General features: G+C 42.6%; 1 protein-coding gene across 2 annotated transcripts in view; it reads left to right on the top strand.

Annotated features, from left to right (window-relative positions):
- Positions 1–10,283, top strand: part of NDRG1 (N-myc downstream regulated 1) — a 51,823-nt gene that overhangs the window by 24,978 nt on the left and 16,562 nt on the right. For both annotated transcript variants that reach the window (XM_015429810.1, XM_015429811.1), the window contains 4 exons: positions 3,847–3,952; positions 6,064–6,184; positions 8,323–8,385; positions 9,747–9,807. In XM_015429810.1, the coding sequence (XP_015285296.1) occupies positions 3,847–3,952; positions 6,064–6,184; positions 8,323–8,385; positions 9,747–9,807 (351 nt within the window). The remainder of the gene's footprint in view (positions 1–3,846; positions 3,953–6,063; positions 6,185–8,322; positions 8,386–9,746; positions 9,808–10,283) is intronic.

The following is a 10,283-nucleotide window of genomic DNA, read 5'->3' on the forward strand; positions in this document are numbered from 1 at the left end:
AGAGAGAGAGAAAGAAAAAGCTGGACTGGTCTCAAACACATAGTGTGAGGGATATTCGTGATAGGTATGTCTTATTTGTGCGTGAGAGAGAGAGAGATCGTCACAGCAAGCACTTCACTCAATGGCCAGTATGTAGGCATAGCTTGAAATATGTTTTCAGGGCTGCTGCTTAACATGGTTTTTCTGTGCTGGGGGGAGATAAATAGGTTACCTCCGCAATACTGTAAGCTACAGGCATCCCCCCCCAACAAAGGCATTTTTGTTTGTTTTTAACTGTGCAGAAATGTTGGGGCATGTATCAGAGGTTATAGAACTGGGGCTTTAGTAAGGACTGCCAGCTCCACATACACAGCCAATATTGTGTGGGTTTTTCTCAACTCATTGGCATTCTCCTTTAAGTTATAATACCCAGTCACACATATAGCTCCATGGAAGGGCACCGTCAAAAAGCAATCCTCACTCAGCATGGTATGCATACATATGTTCTTCTTCCTCCTTACATTCCAGTTTATTCCAAGAGGGTTGACTGGAGCAATTCCTATAACGGGTTTACAAATAGTTTAAATTCACGGTTCCGAAGGTATATCCTGATCTCTAAAGGTTAGCACAGAATAATCTCCTGGTAAATCCTTCTCCATGGTAGCTGCATTCATTATAATGAGCAGCTCTTGCACGTTGATCCGTTCATTTCTGTGTGTTCTGTAGGAATGTGTCTCTCGTACACCAGTGGGGCACCTTAAAAAGCTAGGATTAAATTGTGAGCTGCCCCCCATTGGCTGTTTATGAAGCTGGATGGTGTTGATGATTACATTGTGCCTTGCCCTTCCTTAATTCTGTACCCCCTTGATCATGTCTTTAATTTCTTTTCATACCGCCTATACCAAAGATCTGCCTAGTGAAGTGTCCCTGCGTTGCCTTTGGCAGAGAGGACTGTATTGAACAAAAGCTTATGCCGGCATGAGATTTTGTCAGTCTTCAAAGTGATGCTCAACAACTTGTTTTTGTACGATGCTAAAGAAGGGAAGGTGTTCAGGCAGGGATCATTCCAGCTGTGTCCTGAATTACCTGGAGCACTGCTGTCAGACAGCAGCAAGACAGTCCTTGGTCCACTAATGTGGAGTACTCACGAGCTGCACATACTTGGTCCACTAATGTGGAGTACTCACGACTGTGCTAAAAGCTGCACACCAGATAACTGTTTTCATTCTCTGGAAAGGCGTTCCTGTTTCCTCCCTGTCATCGCTCCGCCCAGTCCCCCTCCCCGTTGCCTGTGCTATACAGAATGGCTTCTTGCGGTCAAACCTGTCTTAAATCCTACTTAAGAATGACGTCCTTCTGAACTAGTTTGTGTTAGTTTTCCTGGAGATGCATTGTGGGAGTGGTGGGCTTAAGCAGGGTAGCGTCTTGGCTATATAACCCGGCTTACCAGCGTCCAAATAAAACCTGCCCATTGTTTTCTCGGTGGACTCCTTGTGATTCATATCAAACTGCACTGTCTAAAAATGGTGCTGGATGTTGAAGATACTGCTTATTTATTACATAATGCTGTGAGTATTTCAATGGGAGAGGGAAGGCGGGTAGCTGAAAGGGATCATTCACGTGTAGTTTATGATTGGAAGATTTAAAGGCTGATTTAATCTGTAAGCACCTGTATACAGAAGCGCATTACTGCATTTGTATCGTACTGGCTTGGAACTGGAGGGACTCTTTTATTGTGGGCTGGCTTTGTGACTTGTTTGCTTTTTGACATCTCATTTCTGGTTAAGTGGTCCTGAAAGAGCTTCATATTTTAAGTTTCCTTACACGCAGCAAGGAAAATGGCTGATATTATAATGCCTCTGTATAGATCTATGGTTCAGCCTCATTTGGAATACTATGTGCAGTTCTGGTCAACATGTCTCAAGAAGGGCATTGCAGAGCTTGAAGTAGTACTGAGGGGGTGATTAGGGGATTGGAGTGGCCTTCCCTATGAGGAAAGGCTGAAGAGTCTTGGACTTTTCCATTTAGAAGGGGACGACTATAGGGGGGCATGATAGAGGTATATAAAATTATGCATGAGGTGGAGAGAGTTGGCTTTTTCTCCCCAAATGCTAGAACTTGAGGGCATCCAATGAAGCTGATGGGCAAGTAGGTTCAGGACAGACAAAAGGGAAATACTATTTTACACAGAGAGTGATTAAAATGTGGAATTTGCTGCCAGAGGATGTCGTGATGGCCACAGGAATAAACAGCTTTAAGAGGGGATTAGATAGCTTCATGGAGGATAAGTCTATCGGGCTACTAACTGAGAGGAACCTCCATGTTCAGGGGAACTAAACCTCTTAATCCCAGAGCCAGGAGGCAACATCAGGGGAAGGCCTTGGTCTCTATGCCCTTTTGTTGGCCATCCAAAAGAACTGGTTGGCCACTGCATGAGACAGGATGCAGGACTAGGCGGACCACTAGTCTGACCCAGCAGGGCTCTACTTATGTTTTTAATTGTTTTGTGCAAACATTTGTTTGGATCCAAGCTACATTTTCTAGTGGCAGAATGGAACTTCCCTGCCTCCCTCCTTCCACTGATATCCACAAAACGCTGCTCCTGGGAGACAGTGGAGCTTCAGGAATGAGAGGGGGTCTCCAGTGCGAAGGGGGATCAGTGGAAATTGCCAAATTAGTCTGTATCCAACCCATTGTATAGTACTGTACAATACCTTTAAGTGATCTTATTTGATCTCTCTAAGTGCTGATGGGTTTGACTTGTTGAGCAGCATTCTCATAACCAGCTCTTTGACTTTCGATCTCACATTGTTTCAGACCAAGTTGTAGGTTTCAAGGTATTGGAAGGTGAGCATTCATGGCAATGCTGTAATTTTGTAGAAGAAGGTCTGACATGTATCAATGGATTTATTTATTTATCTATTTGATAGAATAGATTCCTAGCAGTTAGCCATACATTTGTGAAGGATTGTGAGACTTGTATGTGCACTCCAGTCCCTTTTACCTTCTCTGTCCATTGGCTTTCAAATGTTATTTCATAGATTAATCTCACAAGAAGGTAACAATCCAAACAATATTTCTCTACATTTATATCTCCTAATTTCTGACAATCATTTTTAAGTTTTTGTGTTTTTGAGTCTCAAAGTAGAAGACTCACTGACTGTGGACTCTAGAATTCAAAAGTAAATCTCAAACCCGCTTAACATTGAGAGCCATGGTAGTGTGTCTCTGACTCCTGAAGTAGACCTGCATAATGGACAAGGATTTATTCATTACATTTGCCCTACCTTCTCTAGGAAGTTCAAGGTGATACACCCATTGTTTGCTGATGGCCTCCCCAATCCTGCTTTGACATGGTTGCTAAATCATATGCTGTGGGTCTAAAATAGAACTAGATATATAGAGCTTTTTGCAATACTTTTTAACAGACTGTTAACCTTGTAAAATGTAGAGAGCAGACACCTGTTTGAATCTCTTTGTTCAGTATTACCATTCTGGACTCTTCTGTGTGCCAATGTGTACACTGAAATCAGGCAGAAAGCCCTGCCATGATGTTTCCTTGCTTTTGTTGAAGAGTTCTGCAACACTGGAAGCCCCCATTTATAGTGGTAAAAGGCAGGATTTTACTGCTGGATGTAACAAAACTAGTAAATAGGTTCCAGAACAATCTTAAGAGGTTTTGATGTATCAGGTAATTTTTATTTATTTATTCATGCGGCTTTTGTACCGCCCTCCCCATGAGCGTCAGGACGCAAGTGGGTACTTGAATTCTTTGTTGGAGGTAGAAAACTTTGCGTGTTTCTTTCTCTGGCAGGTAAGAGGAAGGGTAAACAAGCAAAAACCCCTAATAATCCTTCTCTCCTGCAGGAACAAGATGTTGAAACAGTGCATGGTTCTGTCCATGTCACTATGTGTGGGACTCCCAGAGGGAACAGGCCTGCAATTCTGACATACCATGATATTGGACTTAATCGTAAGTGTGACAGCTGGTTGTGTCTTGGCCCTTCTCTAATGATTTAATACACATGATTTTATATCCATGAAGCGCTGCTTGTTACAACTTCATCTGCTTTGCATCCTGCAACCTAATCTAGTGCAAACAACACATGTGCTTAAGTAAGCAAACCCCTGGATGAGTAGAATTCGCTTAGCTGCCATGCCATGAATAAGAATTATGTGCTGCAGCAAGCCAAGCAAGAGAAGTATTATTTCACACAATGTACAATTGACCTGTGGAACTTACAGCCCTGAGATGTAGAAATGGCTTCTGACTTAGACTACTTTAAAAGGAGTAGACAGACGTATCTAGGGTCACTCTGTTGTTGGCTTTCAGCCACAACAGCGGAATGGGGTCTTCACGTTCAGAGAGAGAATGCCTCTGGCTTTCAGATGCTGGGGAACAGTCAGAAGGTGAAGTCTGTGGGTTCTTCTTGTGATCTACACTAAACTTCTGGATCTCAGAGCCAGGAGGCAACATGGGGGAAGGCCTCAGACTCTGTGGCCTGTCGTTGTCCTTCCAGAGGTACTGGGTGGCTGCTTTGTGAGACAAGATGCTGGTCTAGATGGACCATTGGTCTGATCCAGCAGGGCTTTTCTTACCCTGTAGCATGACTGGATGCTCTTGGAAACAGGATCCTGGACTATATGGATCACTGGTTTTAATCCAGCATAGCTCCTCTGAGCTCCAGTTTATCTAGTTTGAGTGGTAAGCCCTTATGGGAAGGGTAGAGAAAACAGTGGTGGTGTAACATTTACATTATCAACAGTAGCATAACATTTAAAAGAATGTGTAGAAGAATCCAGATTTTTAATGGAAAAATCTTCATTTGGAATACAGATTTGGGAACTGGAACATATTGCTTAAGTATAGCGTAGAATACATGCTTCACACATTTTTCTTAAGTCAATTTTGTAGGCATAGCCTGTGAACATATAAAAAGGGCCCCTTTGTTAAAGGCATCTTTGGCACTTTGGGTTTCTTAGCTTAAGTCACATACTGACTGGAAATGAGAGAGGCTTTAAGATAATCAGTGTCTTTTGCCACAATGAGAACTTGCTTTAAGGTTCCTGGAAGAGCTTGCTTCCTTTAGTCTATCCTGGATCTACTGCCCATTGGTTTCCTAGTGTGACCCCGAGGTTTAGTACTCTTGGGGAGGGAGAAAAGTTTCAGTATGCCATGCATACTTTTTCAGGCCTCCGTCACATGACTCTCAGCTGCCTTTTTAACTAAAAGACACTTGAGATAATTGGAACATTTGTTTAATTTATTTTGGGTGAAGTGGGTGGAAGTAAGGGGAAGGGAAGTTTAACACTATATGTATAACTGGGGGGTTCAAATTAAAATAAAATAGGTGTTCATCAGGAGTTCTGTCTTAATAGGTCTCCTGAGCATGTGAAATATATTCAGGCTTGGCGATTGTCGGACACTACCCATTCCCCTCTTCAGTTGTAATCCATAAGACCAACTCTTTTTTTATGCTTTATTTTTAAAGTTTTCCAGTCATCCAAATACCTCTGTGGACTATATTCAAGGTTCACAGGAAAGCATTTTGAAACCTGCTCCACAGTCTATTGAATTCGTTTCCCTTAGTTTTATCCAAATAGAGTCTTCATCAGAAAACTGAACCCAGGTTAACATGTGCCTCTGTAGCCTCTTGCCTAGTGTGTATCTGATTTATCTGTTTGGAAAGTTAACAAAATGAAATGCTACTTTAAAAATAGAATTGAAATACAGAGGCAAGGACTATATGAGAATACATGTTTTTGATTTTGTGGTGTGGAAACAGAAGCTCACGGGAGGATTTCTCTTAAAAGGTCTCTCTTTACTTGGTGGTTGTGTATGAAGCAAACTGGTATGATTGCCTGAACCAGGACCTGTCTGTATAAGGAAGCTCACTGTTTGCAGGATCCCTGAGAGATCTGTCCAAAGTGACTGCACTAAGTGTCATGTGCACTTTCCTGCAAAGTAAACTCTTACGTGCTGCTTCAGATGTACTTAATGTTCTCACTCCCCAGCTGTGCAGGATCAGTGTTCATTCTTCATACTCACATAGACATTAACTGTCTTGTCCTCCTCTCCTAAAGATAAAACATGCTTCAACCCGCTCTTCAACTTCGAAGATATGCAAGAGATCACACAGCACTTTGCCGTCTGCCATGTGGATGCCCCTGGACAGCATGATGGGGCGGCCTCTTTCCCCCCTGGGTAAGTTGGTTCTGTATGTATTACTTAGAAGCAAACTTGCCAAGTGGCGCGACATGTTAGTGTTAAGTATTACCAGGGTCAAAAACAAAAGGGGAAAAGAACACAATGCCCCCCAAAATCAGATCAAATAGCCAAAATGGTTAAGTAAACAAGCCTTAAAAATGTTTTTCGTTTGAGTGTGTGTTTTTTTAGGCTCGTGTTAAATATTATGACATTAATAATATGTATAATGGGAGCTGGAGTCCTTGGAAATGAGGCAAAGACCAATGCTAGGGAGACGCATGCTCCTTCATGACTTCTCCTAGCTTACTTTCTCTGTCTTATGGAGCCAGAGGGTCAAGAGACATCCATCTGCAAGTGAACGGGCATACGCCCTTGTCCTTTTTCTTCCCATAACTTGAACCTCCCCTGTGAGTGTCACTTTATTTGGGGACTTCCGAATTGTGACAGTCTCAGACTTGACTTGCATTAGGGTCTCCTCATACATGTCCTATGATGACAAGATTCCCATGCCCACTGGGCAAAGAGCTATGGCAGTTCTAGCTTCCTGCCACCTGTACACACAAAAATATTTTCTTCACTAATGGTACACTCTCTCCTCAGCGCTTAAGCATGTGTCTGGCACAATAAAAAAGGGTACCCCATTATAGGAAAGTGATTTGGCTTTTACAAGGCTAGCAGGAGTGTCGGAGTGTGGCTTCTGTTGCATATGCAGACTTTGGAAGGGGCAGCTTAAGTATCTGTTGGCCTAACCTCTAGTAACACCATGCATACACTTCCAGATAATTTGTAAGTGTTGTATCTGTCTGCTTTGGCCACTTACAGAAAGAAGCTTGGTAGTCTTAATTAACTACCTTCGTGGGATGATTTTACCTTTATGAGGCATTTACAGCTGAAGTGGGGAATGGAAAAAAATTGAAAGCTCTCTAGCCTGAACAACAAGATAACGGGGGGGGGGAACCCTTTGTTTTTAAAAGATCTGTTTCCTTCTGTACTGGAGGAGCAATGACCTCCACACCGCGTGACACATGATTCAAATTACCTGCAAGTGTGTACATGGAGAATGTTTCATTTGGTAATGCCCTAAGTGGTCAGGCATAGTCTGCACCAAACTGGTTCAAACTGTTTTGTGCATCAGACTGATTATCTACGAGATGTCACAAATGCCAGTTTGTACATAAGTTGTGTCTGCTTTTTCTGTTTTGCCTCCTATCACTGAAGACATCCTTCCTATTCTGCTGTCTCTGTGCCCAGCAATTAGAGCCAATTGCCACATTAGGCAAATTCTGCAGAATATGGGGAGCAGAAGTTTCTTGAACGAAGTGTGACTAGGAAACGAAGCTCTAGTTGAAAATCCCAGTTTGGTCCCAGCTGCACTGTCTGCATTCAGATATCACAACTGGAGTTTGATCAAATCATGGCACTGGAATGCAGCCATAGGCTCAGTTTGGGCTGCCTAGCACTGCTGTTCTCAGTAGCATGCAAACTTGAATGAGATTGTTAGTGAAATTTAGTTCATTATTAGAATGTGGCATAAAGATCCTAGATCCTCACATAGTTTGGATTGAGTATGAGACAGATTATGTCCTTAATTAGTTTTCTACATTTCTGTCCCTTCTCTCACCCTTGCCCCAAATCTGCTAATTAACGCCCCTGAACTTTAGGAAACCATTTTCATGGCCACATTGTGACAATTGTCTTATCTCTCTTCTAAGCTGTAGAAGCATTGTTTCCCTTTTTTGCCCTTCCCAAGAATCTGAAGTGTTCTGTAGACAGGGGTTGGAGTAAGTTACAACTAGGGAACAGGATTTAGTCACTGAAGCCTGTTTTTTGTATTTTCCTATAAAGGATGGACTCCATGGCTGTTGAGGATGCCAGTTAGTTGGTGAATTGGCTGGTATCAGAATAAATTCATTCTTGAGTAAAACTGCCAACTTTGCAAGCAGATAGGCCTTGGAGTGAATTTTTTCTCTCTCAGGTAGACCTCTGTAAGGAGGGGTTTTTTCCATTAGGTTCAAAGGGAAAATCCCTATCAGAGAGGTTTGGGCCCTTACTGTTGCTCCTTTAAGGATTGTAGTCCTTTCTTTAAGACATTAGAACATGGCTAGGTCGTGATGCTGTATTTATTGTTATTACAGATATATGTACCCTTCCATGGACCAACTTGCTGAAATGCTTCCTGGAATCCTGAAGCAGTTTGGGTGAGTAAAGTCATTTGCTAACAGTTAAGTCACTTGCATTTTTTCCAATTTAAGTAGTTTCCTGTTGCACAACCAAATACCCCCCCAACCCCCAACTAACACCTTTAGGGCTGCTGTCAGGTTTTGGCACGTTTGATTCTTTGGGGACTTTTGGTAGTGGTGGCCACTTTGGCATTCACTCTGCATTGTAGTGTAGATCTATAGGGATCTCATTAGTTAAGTGCAGCTACCACTATGTAATTGAGGGAGATAACTCAGTTGTCTAAATACAGGTGACAGCTGACATATTACAACTGCTTTGCTTACCGAATGTATTTTCATTCCCTTACACTGTTTTGCACTTGACTGATAATTGTTATTGCTTCTCCCATACCTTTAGATTATATTTGCCCTAGTGGGGCCACAGTGCTGGGTGCAAGATTTAACTGTTGAGTAGGAAATTACTGTTGCATCCTCTAGTTTGCAGGTTTTTGGACTTGCAGGTTTTTGGACTGCTAAGGATATAAACACTTGAACTGATAACCTGGAATTTGTTTAGGTCTACCACTTGGCTAATCTAAATTGTCAGTAGGGCTTCACCATTCTCTGTTTGAAAAGTGACAACCTCTGCTTCAAAAGAATTCTGTAAGAATGAGGACCCCGTTCTAGATTAGTGTTGTTTTTAGGGTTTTTGATTATGCATTACAAGTGAAAGATATGGCAAGTTGAGTTTTTGATAGCCAAGTGTTACCCCACCATTGAGTGCTTAGGAAATGACAATTTAGTGTCCCACTTCTTTGTGGTCATTCATTGGGGCGAAAACTAAGCCGATGAAACATAATATAACCAGTTTTACTTGCAAGAGGTTAGATGGGTAGGTTTATAAGCAACACATCAGACATGTCCAAGGCAACGTTTTGGGCATGGGGAGTTCAGCTTAGCTGAGTATCACACCAACCCATAAGCCTACCAACATAAACTATCTACACCAAGTGTATCTCCTGCTTAGTCAGCCTTGATCCTTCTGACAGTCTTATTCAATGGTTTGCAGCCTGACTCTTTTGGAGGGGTGATGGGAAGAGAATGATCAGGTTTGATATGCGAACCGCCAATGTTATTGCACATGCTAAGAGCAGAACCAGGACGGGACATTACTTTATAGGCTTTTGTCCCTGGCTGTTAAAGATCATGTTGCTCTGAGGCTTGTTATGGAGGGGTGGACAGAGACCCTATTGGATTCTAACTCATCTGCTCAGCTTCCAGTAAGCCACAGACTAATACTAAGTGCAATTTACTATGAAACAGGTAGGACAGGAAACAGCTGTTTGAAACTAGAACGTGGTCTAGAGCTCCTTTACTGAGTTTCACTTTATTGTTTACAGACTGAAAAGTGTGATCGGAATGGGAACTGGAGCTGGTGCCTACATATTAACCAGATTTGCTGTAAGTGTTGTGGGACTTTGCTGAAGTCTTGGCCGCTGTGTTGTGCAAACATGGCCTCTGTGGTCCCCCACCCTTCCTCCACTGCAGCTTGTAGAATGCCGAATGCTAACTGGCTAGCGTGGTTCAAAGCCCGTGGCTTCCTCTTCTGAGTATGTATGTATGAAAAGCTGTGTGGCTCAAATGCACAGTTGAAAGTGCCATACCAAAGTGACAATTCATTACAATCCTTCTTATTCCCCCTCCTATTAAAGCAGGCAACTGTTCATCTGTTTCACATGGCACTATGGCTCTGCTGACCCATTGCTGGCATTCCTTAGTGTGGCCTTTATATTTCCATTTAGTCATAGAATCACAGAGCTGGAAGGGAGCTCCAGGGTCATCTAGTCCAACTCCCTGCACAATGCAGGGAATTCACAAACACTTCCCCCACACACACACAGCAAGTGACCCCTGTTCCATGCCCAGAAGATGACAAA

This window comes from Gekko japonicus, unplaced genomic scaffold, assembly GCF_001447785.1.
Source record: "Gekko japonicus isolate JY-2015 unplaced genomic scaffold, Gekko_japonicus_V1.1 scaffold1135, whole genome shotgun sequence".
NCBI classification, from domain to species: Eukaryota; Metazoa; Chordata; class Lepidosauria; order Squamata; family Gekkonidae; genus Gekko; species Gekko japonicus.